We start from the raw sequence: 11875 nt of genomic DNA, 5'->3' as shown, positions 1-11875 counted from the left end.
AAACATAAATAATGATAAAGGAACTCAAATCATAAAAGTAAAAAATTAGTATAGTACACAGAAATAAGAGAAGAAAGGAAAAGACTACACATAGTTTCTCATTCCCTCTATTCCACTCCTTTCCCCTCTTTCTCCATTATGCTTAATCATCTATATTCTGAGGAAAATTTAAAGAATTGAAATACTGTAAAAATGGATCCCAAGTGGTATGAAATAATTTAATTGAGCCTCTAAGAGAAAATATAATTTCACATTTTGACCCAGGACTGCACCTAGGAGACTACATCGAACCAAAACTTTTGGTCTAATTTTTTTCTTTATTAGTGACTCAAATGTGGTAAACTTTCACTACTTTCCTCCTGATGGTATTTTACTAGTGTTCTGTGCAGTATGGGGATGAGCCTGTTCTTCCGTGCCGCTAGGGGGCGCTGGCCCGTGTGGATAAATGCCATCGTGGGTTGACGAGGGCCGCCCAGCCATGTTGAGGAGTCTGTCAAGCAAACTGCAGCCCGCCATTGTGTAGAAACCAGGCTCTGTAGAGAAATAGGGGCGCTTGGCTGAAAATCTTCAATAGCTAGACAGATTCTACACCCTGCCGCATTTATTTAGGAGTAAATACAGTTACACAGGCTCCGGGGGGAAAGACATGTCAGCCAGCAGCCTTCTTGAACAGGTAAAGAGAGGTATTTTCTGAACATTTACGAGGGCCAAATTTCTCAGCATCGCGACGGCTAGCAAAGGATAGCTTAGCTCAGAGGCAGCGGCTGTGGCTCAGTAGTGCAGTAGGCCTGACCACCTGCTAAAGGAACTGACTGCTGAAAATATATCTCTTCATCTATTTTTTCCCCTTCCTCTCTTCTCATAAATCAAACCTTCATGAATCACCTGGACCCAATCCAGAGACCGAAAGGCCAAGCAAACAAAGGTAAGAGCGGTTATTTTCTAACATAGTCCGTGTTGATGTGAGTGAATGCGGACGTTATATTACGTGCGGTGCGGCTTGAAAACTGCGTGCGCGGATGCGATAGCAGGTTTCTTAGCTCATCTCCAACAGGCCTATTGGGGTTAACAGTTGGCTTTCTTTTAACTTCGTCCACTGCCAGAATGAAACACGGGGCCATACTGTTTCTCGCAGGAGTTGTTGTTGATTATCAGCCCGTTTTTGCGAGTGACGGTTACATCCCTGAAATGGCACTCGCGAGGCTGCCACTACTAGCTAACTCTTTGACAAGCTAAAGTTAAATGGCAACAGAACACACCGCCGTCCTTTTCCTGGTTTAACTTGCCGCACGTTTTACTCCGTTGACAGATACCGGGAGGACAGCGTTACTTATCAGTCCCTGAATAACATTATAGTGGTGTGTAGCTACAGGTGCCAACTTAGCACGCTGTTCAGTCGGCTAACGCTAGCCAAGTCCGTCATGTTGAAAGGACTCTTGGCGCTCGTTAACATGGAGACGCTGCGCACTGCATGCAGCTAACCAGCAAGCTAGCGTGCTAGCCTTAGCTGGTTGCTAACTTAACCTAAAGTGACACGTCTTCCGACATGTTTCTCCTATGTATAAATGGACCCCGCACCTTCCCTTCACCGTTCTCTGTACAGCTCACTATTCGTTAACGCATGTAGTCACTTATTTGACATTTAATGTTCCTTTCTCGTTTCCCATGAAGCTCTAAGAGAATCCCACATCTACCCGAGCGCAACGACTACGGAAACACTGTTGCACTTGCACGAAACGTCTATTTAATCAACTTGGATTGTTGCTAACATCTTCAGTGATTATTCCTGCATGTGAGAGTTAACGTTATCTGACTTCTCATATGAAACTTACTGCAAAACACATTTGGTTGGTTGGTGGCGCTGATTCACCTTATTGTGCAAGCTTATCGATGTGTAATCCATGGAACATCAAAAGCATTTGTGCCCGATGCCATTATGATAATCAGCAAAGTAGTTCTTCCTGTGACGCTCATGTATAATTGCAGGGAGTGGGATTTCTTATGCAATAGGAAGTGGTGATGATGTGACATGACCGTGTTATGTACTGTCCCACACAAACATGAACCTGCGAGTGTTCACATCTGTGGTGTTTTCTTTGCAGTGCAAAACGGAGCTGTGACCCAAAAGGATACTTTGAATGACGATGAGTTTGAGCCTTACCTGAATACTCAGGCCAGACAGGTAAGCTTTGTCAGCATGTGTTTCTGGAGTTGCTTCTTTTCAGTTGAAGCATCTTTTACTTAAACACAGTTAACGTTCTTTCACAACAACCTACTTAATAGAGTTAATGTTTCTGTTGTTCAGATCTTCTGAATATGAACAAAATTTGCTTGGAAAAGTTTGTTAGTGTTGCACCAAATCAGCTGAAGCCCAAAAATTAAAAGGAACACAAAATTGTTTCATTGGTCTTAATTTGTTTCTTGTGTGTGCACACCCTATAATTTTTTAAAGATGTAATGCATAACATTTGTTTATAAAAAATATGTAATTATAATTTGGTGACTTGCACGCTGAAACTGTTCTGTTAGTCCACTCTATGTTGTCAGTTAAACATTACATGTTTCTCTGCCACCGAGGAAACAAGCTCAGATCATCTCAAAACATGAACTCAGATCTGCTGCCTAGAAGTGTGTAACTGTGTAGCAAGACTTTGTTAAAATCACAGATGCATTGTAGAATTAGCAGCATAAAACAGTCACTGTGAAGTTTAATTATATTGTCTGAGTTATGATGAGCCACTACAGTGTATTCACTGCTCTAACACCACGTCATGCTGTTAAACTACTAAAAATCATAACCACGAAAATTTGTTCACTGTGACAACCCACATGATTTGGTTGTCTGTCATTAGCTATGTCCCACTACTAACATAACTTAAATAAGAGCTCTTTTATTAGAATGAAATGGCAGAATGTGAATAAATTTAATTAAACGTGATGTGAATGAAACTTCAGTGTATTACTTGGTCTGTGAACAGCCATGTTAAAGTGTCAGCTGCTTTGGTGGTGAAAATTATCTCCTCAAGCTACTCCATAACACAATGCAGTACTACGTCTGTTGTTGTTTTTCAGCAAGCATAGTGGTAATTAGATACTGTGTATTTAACATAACAAGGAACTGTAAATGGACTCCAAAGACATGTAGGTGGAATGGGAGCTTTTGGTCAGCCACTTGTTTTTAGTGACGTTGGATTTTATTTCTTCACTGTGTGGTAGATGGTGCTTTTCTTAGAGGTAACAGTGACACTGTTTGTGAAGCTGTATGTAGAGTAGTGAATGAGAACTGTTACTCCAGATGAAAGAATTGATCAATGCCATCAATTTTTGTTCATAAGACTGGACTTATATTTTTTCCCCTTCAGTTATGTATATCCAGTAATAGACTTGCATATGTGTTGACAATTTGCAATTGTTGCTATTGAAGTATACATTGACAAGAGTTTTGTTTCATTGTTTGCTGTCATAAATATGATTTTTATACAATTTGTGACTAAATTATATCTCTTTCTCTTCAGAGCAATGCCTATACGGCCATGTCGGACTCCTACATGCCCAGCTACTACAGCCCCTCCATAGGATTTTCCTACTCTCTAAATGAGGCAGCATGGTCCACAGGCGGGGATCCTCCTATGCCTTACCTGGCCTCCTATGGACAGCTGAGCAATGGGGAGCCCCACTACCTCCCGGACGCTATGTTTGGCCAGCCTGGCCCCCTGGGGAGCAACCCCTTCCTCGGCCAGCACGGCTTCAACTTCTTCCCTAGTGGCATCGACTTCTCAGCATGGGGCAATAGCAGCTCTCAGGGACAGTCGGGGACGCCGCAGAGCTCTGGCTACAGCAGCAGCTATGCTTACGCTCCCAGCTCACTTGGGGGTGCCATGATCGATGGACAGTCCCCGTTTGCGCCTGCAAATGAGCCCCTTAACAAAGCACCTGGTATGAACAGCCTTGACCAGGGCATGGCGGGCCTTAAGATTGGCAGTGCTGCTCCTGGTGGTAATGGGGACATGGCTCCCAAGGTTGTTGGTTCTGGTTTACCTGGAGGGGGTCCCCTCGGCCCTGTATCATCTGTAGGACCTCCCAGCATGCCTCCTGTCTCTATTGCTCCTGCCAAGCCCGCCTCCTGGGCAGACATTGCCAGCAAACCAGCCAAGCCTCAACCTAAGCTGAAAACCAAGGGAGGCATGGCCGGTGCCAATTTGCCGCCTCCGCCCATTAAACACAACATGGACATCGGCACTTGGGACAACAAGGGTACCATGCCCAAGGCTGCCACCCCTCAGCAGGTACCCCCTATTCCCAGTAACGGGCAGCCACCTAACCAGGCGTCCCCACAGCCTGGAGCTACTGCTGCAGGGAACCCCCAACTTCCCCTGAGCAATGGACAGCTGGTCCCTCCTGTTTCCCAGATGGGGCAGCATCAGCTTCCACCTAGCGGACAGCCAGGTATGGCTCAGATGCCCCAGCCCCCTCTCTCCCAGGGTCCCCCTCCCCCTAGCCAACAGCAGCAACCTTCTCAGCCGACTCGCTGGATCCCCCCACGGAACCGGGCCAATGGATTTGGGGACACCAGTGGGAGCGGGACAGGCCAGTCTCCTCCCACATCTTCCGGTGTGGGTGTGGTACCCGGGGTCCCCTCTGAACCTCACCCGGTCTTGGAGAAGTTGCGCATGGTCAACAATTATAACCCCAAGGACTTTGACTGGAACCCCAAACAGGGCAGGGTGTTTATCATCAAAAGCTACTCAGAGGATGACATCCACCGCTCCATCAAGTATAACATCTGGTGCAGCACGGAGCACGGCAACAAGAGGCTGGACGCTGCGTACCGTTCACTGGGCGGAAAGGGGCCACTTTATCTTCTTTTCAGTGTCAACGGGAGTGGTCACTTTTGTGGCGTAGCTGAGATGCGGTCGCCCGTGGACTACAACACGTCTGCTGGCGTGTGGTCGCAGGACAAGTGGAAGGGTCGTTTTGACGTCCGCTGGATCTTTGTTAAGGACGTTCCCAACAGTCAGCTGAGGCACATTCGACTGGAGAACAACGAAAACAAGCCAGTGACCAACTCTCGGGACACACAAGAGGTGCCACTGGACAAGGCCAGGCAGGTGCTAAAGATCATCGCTGGATATAAACACACTACTTCCATCTTTGATGACTTTTCTCACTACGAGAAGCGTCAGGAGGAGGAGGAGTGTGTGAAAAAGGTAACAGTGATGGCTGAATACGTTGAATGAAAAATGGATGTAAAGAAGTGAAACTGTACTTAAACTTATGTTAAACAAGGTGCACTAGGTTATACTGGGTTGGATGTGTGCAGGTGCATGTGAAATGGTACTATTATGCAGGATGATCATAAAGGTTGAAAAGTCGACAGCTGAATTTACAACTTTGTCAGTGTTCATTTTTGATTGTTCACAGTAGAACATGTTCTTTTTCTCTGCTCTATTATATCCACTGCAGTGTGATTTCATCTGATTCTGTCACTCACAGTGTTGACCTGATTCTTGAATAGAATGAATGAACGTATGAGGTCTTTTCACCTGTTGGTATTTAGTCAAAGCTGTTCTATGAAACACATTTAAATCGCTGTTGACGCAAGAATATCTGAAAATTGAATTGGGTTTAATCCATGTTCTAGGAGTTCCATTTTAATTGTCTTTTCGGGAGCATCTTTCTCCAGCATACACCCAAATGTGCAGCCTCCTGAAATATTTTTCATTGAAAGAAGAAAAAAAAAAACCCTGAATGGGTGAAGCATGTTCAAATTGTTAATCCACCCACATCAGTAGTAATGTCCTACTAGAGTGAATGAGTTCAGCACTTGTAAATTAGTTCCACTTGACTGCAATACTGATGAGATTTCTTTCAGTGAATTTTCTTCATCAACTTAAGGAGAACTGTTAAATACTGCGACTGATCTGCACCGCAGTGTTGTACATTGTGTATAAGGTACCCATTAAAGGAAAGAACACTGGGATATTATCATATGGGGTTATTAACAGAACAGCTTGTGAATCCTGTTCCTCTGTGCTGTGTACTGCAGATCAAATTGTCTTTTCAACAGTTGCTTTTCACTGAATTCACTTCATCTGTTTGAGTTATGTTGCAGAGACTGTTGCATTTCTTGTGAAATCCATGTGTTACTCAGGTTCTGAATTAGATGCAGATGATCTGGCCAGTATTCTTCATATGAAATTTGATTAATTTTAGATTGGGGTTCTCATTGTTTGCTTTTCCCTGATCTGTAAGCAGGTCATTTATCTTAAAACTTAAATCATACAGCTATTAGAAATGCTGTTGATGCCAGTCATAATTGTTTAACTTTGTTCTCTGGTCAGATACTCATTAAAGTAATATGAAATGTATTGGGTCTCATTGTTAAGAGCTTAATATGTTTACCAAATCTTGGTAAGACTGACTAATCATTGTCCAAACTGAAACTATTGTTTGTTTTTGTTGCTACTGATAACAGGAAAATAATGGACTTGATTGTCGCTAGTTCTGATATCAGTCCCTCAGTTTCCACATTCTGTACATCTTACATTATCATTATTATTCTTCATTAGTTTTAGAAAATGAATTGGTTAATGTATTGCTTAAAAATGCAAGGTTTAAGTTGTTGCATGCGGGAAAGTTGTTTTGTCTGAGGTACAGTTTTCAGAATGGAGAATAGTTTGAATGTCAGGTATTTGAGAAAACCACCTGGTAGTGAGAGTAGGTTGTGTGAACCTGAAAATATCTATCATGCTCAGTTTTCACTCTTCCATGTGTGACAGGTGGAGGTCCAGGGCAGTGAGCCATATCCCAGCAACCCAAGCAACAGGAGTCATTACAGGCTTCAGGTAACTCACTTCATCTGGCATCATACGCACAAACAGCCCCTATGTATTTTTACCACATGATTGGGACCCAGCTTGACACCTTCTCTTAGTGATTAAAACCTCGTGCATGTCGAGGTGTCAGTTGTAGCTCCGACTTAAATATGCAACAGTTGTAAATCAAGCGGGCGCTCTCAGATGTGTAAATGTGTTACTTAAGAACAAACTAGCGAAACCTGTTTTCACGGGATCCGGCGGGGGAATCGTACGTCGGGCTGTTTGTCGCACTCGGTCTTGTGTTGCATCTGACTTTGTTTTTGGTTGTGTTGTAGGAACGCCAAGGACGAGTCAAGTAACAGTTGGTGCTTTGGTCAAAAGACTGCAATGGCCCCCCTAAAGCCTGTCCACCCCATGACGTCATTACATCCAGATCTCTAAGAAATTCTAAGGGGTGACGAAATAACCAAGGACAAAAAAACTAAATGAAGACTTTCTTGATTTCTTTTGACTTTAAAGACTTACTTCGAACTTGTAGTAAAAAGAAAAGGAAACGATTATTCATAGGACTACAACTAAATGCATAGCATCCTTAGGTGAAATCTTTTTTGCCCCACCCCATTCCACTACATATGCTTTTTTCCCTTGTATGCTGCTTTTTTCCTTTTTTTAATTGAAAGGATCATCCTCTGTTTTTATGGTCCAAGAGCAAAGTCTATAATTCTCACACACAAATCCAATAGAAATTTGTAGTGTTGGCTTATAATAGTGTCCTCAAGTCAAGAATGGGCAGTTTGTCTCATTTTTCTTTGTTAAACCCCCCCGCCCCCCCAACCCTGTCTTCTGAGGATGCTCATCTTCAACCAAGGACCCAGTGGAGTTTTCCTCCTCGGCGGATGTTCATCGGGTATCAACTACGCTCACTCCAGAATCTGTTTGGTACATGCTTGCCATATTTTTTTGTTTTGAGAGGACTGCAGATGTTCAGTAATGGCCCTCTATTTGTTTTTTGGCATGTGTTGAACGGAGTATTTAGGGGAGGGGAGGATCTGGAGGTTTGAAAGGGGTGAAGTGTTTGAAAGCAGAAGAAACTGTTATGTTGAGCTTTGCTCAGTCTATAATTTTATGGTCTAAAAAAGTGGGGTTAACAATCTTCATTGGACTTTATTTACCCTCTTTCCTTTCTCTTGGACAAGTTAATTCATCATTGCTATGGGCTGCTCTCTTGGTTTTTTGTTTTTCTCCTTCCTCCGTTTTCTAAAGACAGTGATATGAGTGGCCTTGCCCCCACTCTTTCTATTAATCAGTTCAAAAGTAATAAATGTGGTATATTCAGCAGAACTGGTGTGCATTCCCCTTGTTTGACTGTAAAGCAGTTTTTGTCCTGCAGCTTCTCCCGTGCATCCTTTACGTCTGCTTTTGGTTTCCCAGATGGGTATACGAATGAATGTCTAACCTTCACATTCAAACCCGTCCACTTAACATCCCCACTTCCAGTTTCCACCAGCGGCACCTCTGCATTTCTTAACCTACTTTCCAAAACCCACTTTACCCTCCACGCTGCCACCTTCCCATTTTCTGACTGCTCAGCCAACCGTACATACGATAATCTCACAATCAGCTTCCACCATTTTCAGAATGTCATTGTTGGTGAGTTCAAGAGAAAAAAAAACGCAAGGTCCTCTTTCATAACTACTGGCTTTTATTTGTGGCATAATAAAGATGCTCCACAAAGCGATGTGTGGGTTTGTCCTCAGAGAATTTATTTTTTTTGTCACAGATCACATGAGTGTATAAGTTGGAGTTGTGATGTTTTCCTGTTCAGATGTTTAAATATGAGCTGCTATCTTCCTAAAATGTGTATAACTTCCAGACCCTTTTGCATTCACCCTGGTATAACAGAACATAAGTGTAGATGGGGTTTAAAATGGGTCCATCCCTTTTTAGAAGAAAAATCCTGGTGTCTGAAGCAACTAATGTATGTACCACCTGCTCTCTTTTGATTGGTCCATTTACTCCTAGTTCCAAACCAACAGGTAAGCCTTTAATCTAGGCTGCTGTAAAAAAAAAAAAAAAAAAAAAATCTTTTTTCGTTGCTCTGCAAATGGGTCACGTTAACAGATTTTTTTTTTTTTTTTTTTTTTGCACTGAACTGTGGGAAAATTCACAACCATCCGCCATTTTCTCTACCCATCCATGCTGTTGTGCTGTCCACTGTCCACCAGAGGGCGGCAGAGCACCGTTAACCACCGCCATGGGGTCCGCTCATCTGCAGGATGTACACCGGTCTAGAAAAACGACTCTGCTTTAATTCCCACTCAATACCAGGTAAAAAAAAAATAATAATAATAAAATCAGCGCCTTTATTTAATTAGTATTTCGAGCATTGCGTCCACTCATCACCTACTGCACATAAGAAGAACTTAACATTTTTTCAATCCAATTTTTGTCGGAGTCCAATAATAAAACCCAAGGCCTATTCTTGAAAAGCGGGTGGTTAAAAAAAAAATCGGGCTGAAATAGTCTCATAGAGGATGACAGATTAAAATTATAACTTTTAACATATATCTCAGTGAACCGCATGCAAAATAGTAACAAGTTTCTTTACACTATGAGGTTATATTTATGGAAAATGTGAACCAAATATGGTGCCATGATCTAGCGAGAAACATTTAAATTTTACTGCTAACCTTTTAAACAAAAGATTTCATGCAACAGTTATTTTTTAAAAATGTTTTGATGCAGACTATAAAAGTATGACCAACTGGCAGTAGAAAAAGCAAAAAAAAAAAACTATTTTTTTTTTCAACTTAGATCTACATTAATATGCATTACATAGATATTGACTGTAATAATAATAATAATAATAATAATAATAATAACAGCCCAATAATAATCGTTTATTGTGAACTTTTGACTGCTTCTGCACAGACCCCTCGCCTCTTTCAGCCCTTTTTAGGACCGTGTGCAGGTGTCAGTGGGTGAAAGTGAGCATTGCGTGGGTGTCGAGTGGGGGGGTTGGGGTCGCCGGCCGGCACGTGTCGTGTCTGCCGCTGTGGGTGCGTGGAAAGCACGCTGCCTGGAGGGGGATCTCCTGTGACCCTTATCTTGGCGCGTCTCTGGGGACGCCTTTTAGCTCCTCCTGGGATGCAAATGAACGGCCATAAAAATGAAGCAGATAGTGCAGTAGAAGAATAAAAGATGTGTGTGTGTGTGTGTGTGTGTGGGGGGGGGGGGGGGGGGGGGGGGTTAAAATAAGAGAAAGTGGATGCATTGAGGGGATAGATAAAAAAAAAAGTTAGGAAATTCCTCTCATTGGTGATGGTGTGTGAATCCAAACCTGCTCAGATTACATTAATATAATAAAACAATAATATTTAGCTGGGAACATTTAAGTGGAAAAATATCCATAACAGATCCCTGGAAGTCATTTTAAGTGATTTTTGTTAAAAGAGTCTAATATTACAAGGTGAAATTTCATGTTTTCATACTGGGATAAAAAATATAGTAAATACACTTAAGCCTGTATTGTTTAGTGTTTGATTAAACTAGTCTATTGTTCAGTCTGAGAGCTCCACATTAAATGTCTGTGGGTTCATATTGCACTGCAAGGTCATGCTTGTGCTTTATTTCCCCCTCATTATCATAAGGCATCCATCTCTTTCTTCCATTAGTGACGCTTCACCATGTCGCCAACCCGACCTCTATTTACATGACTAAATGAGATTTTCCCCCTCTTTTTTTGTTATGAAATGTCTGGCACTAATATTCAAGAAGAATCTAAAACATGCAGCGATAAAGGACAATAGTTCTAAGCTGTCGTATATTTATATATTTTTTGTATTTTTTGCCTGTTGTTACTGTTTTATCTGAGGTAAAAATGGGATATGTATGACTTCACTATGTTAAAATGATGTTAAAAATGAGTAAAAATGAATGTTCAAGTGCAGGCTCCAGTCAGGGGAATGCATCAGCGTTATTCAGAACGCTGGGCTAATATATATATGTAGGCTCTTTAGTAACAGGAATATGTCAGAATGATAAATGTTTTTATTACTTGAGGGGCCCTATGTGCGGTCACCTGCTCACTGTCACCAGGGGTCCCTCACTGTTGACACACTCAGCATTACCCCCTCCTCATTTCTCCAAATGGCCCAATTCTATTGAGAGTTTTTTTTGCAAATGCATAATATGTAGACAGGCGTAGGGGCCCGAAAACAGTTGATGACCTCTGCCTCAACATATGTGGCACACTTGCCCTCTGCGCACTCTAATTGTATGAAGATCACAGGCAATAATGAAATGTCATCCACTGGTCGGAGCAGACATAAAGAAACAGCGGATTAATATAAATACAGCTATATTTCTTATATCCTCTCTAAACATAGTGTAGTACGCACCAGTTATTTGGGATGGTTTTGTCTATTTGTTTTATACTAATCACTCTCTGAAGTGTTTACGTCTCTTAAATATTCCAACTATCTCAGTAAGTAAGATATCTGAAAAGGAATCTGCACAAATCCACAATTTCTCTGTTTCTCTTTCTCTCTTTTTTTTTTTTTGCATATTCCGCCTCCATCATCTCAGATGTAGGTCAGCTCACATCCCAATCGCCTACAGCGATTTACAGCTTGAATCATTTGATGCAGCTCTGTGATTATAGAAGTAGAAATGAAGCTCATTATTTAAATTACTTCATGTGCTTAGGGCCTTTTTTTTAAACTTCTAAAAGAAACACTAGATAGCAGGCTACAAATAGAAATGTGGTTCATGATGTGACTTCTTTATTGAGACTTATTGCATAACAAAAACACAACACAGGTATGATTCTGAAATGCACAAAAAAAATCTATTAAAAAAAAGGCAGTATTTTTGCAGAGTATGCGTGGTAATGGGAATATATGATACAGAAAATAAAGCGGCATGCATAAGAATGATTTCAGAGCCTTTTATGATGGGCCTAATGATCGAAGTGAGCAAAAACAATATTTCTCTCATGCTTTTTTGCTGTATTCTCACCCTGTTTTTCCATCTCACAGAAATGTACGCTCATGCGT

At 41.8% G+C, this 11875-nt stretch overlaps 1 protein-coding gene across 1 annotated transcript; it reads left to right on the top strand.

The window, feature by feature from the left end:
- Positions 1-473: 473 nt before the first annotated feature.
- ythdf2 (YTH N6-methyladenosine RNA binding protein F2) lies at positions 474-8556 on the top strand. Its single transcript, XM_030126590.1, has 6 exons — positions 474-673; positions 901-925; positions 2103-2182; positions 3516-5207; positions 6780-6845; positions 7154-8556. Exons 1-6 carry the CDS (start codon positions 647-649, stop codon positions 7175-7177), a joined length of 1914 nt encoding a protein of 637 aa, XP_029982450.1. The 5' UTR covers positions 474-646; the 3' UTR covers positions 7178-8556.
- The last annotated feature ends 3319 nt before the right edge of the window (positions 8557-11875 follow it).

Source organism: Sphaeramia orbicularis, chromosome 22 (assembly GCF_902148855.1).
Source record: "Sphaeramia orbicularis chromosome 22, fSphaOr1.1, whole genome shotgun sequence".
Classification (NCBI taxonomy): Eukaryota; Metazoa; Chordata; class Actinopteri; order Kurtiformes; family Apogonidae; genus Sphaeramia; species Sphaeramia orbicularis.
Note: the sequence above shows the minus strand (reverse complement) of the source record. Positions and strands in the feature narration are given on the sequence as shown.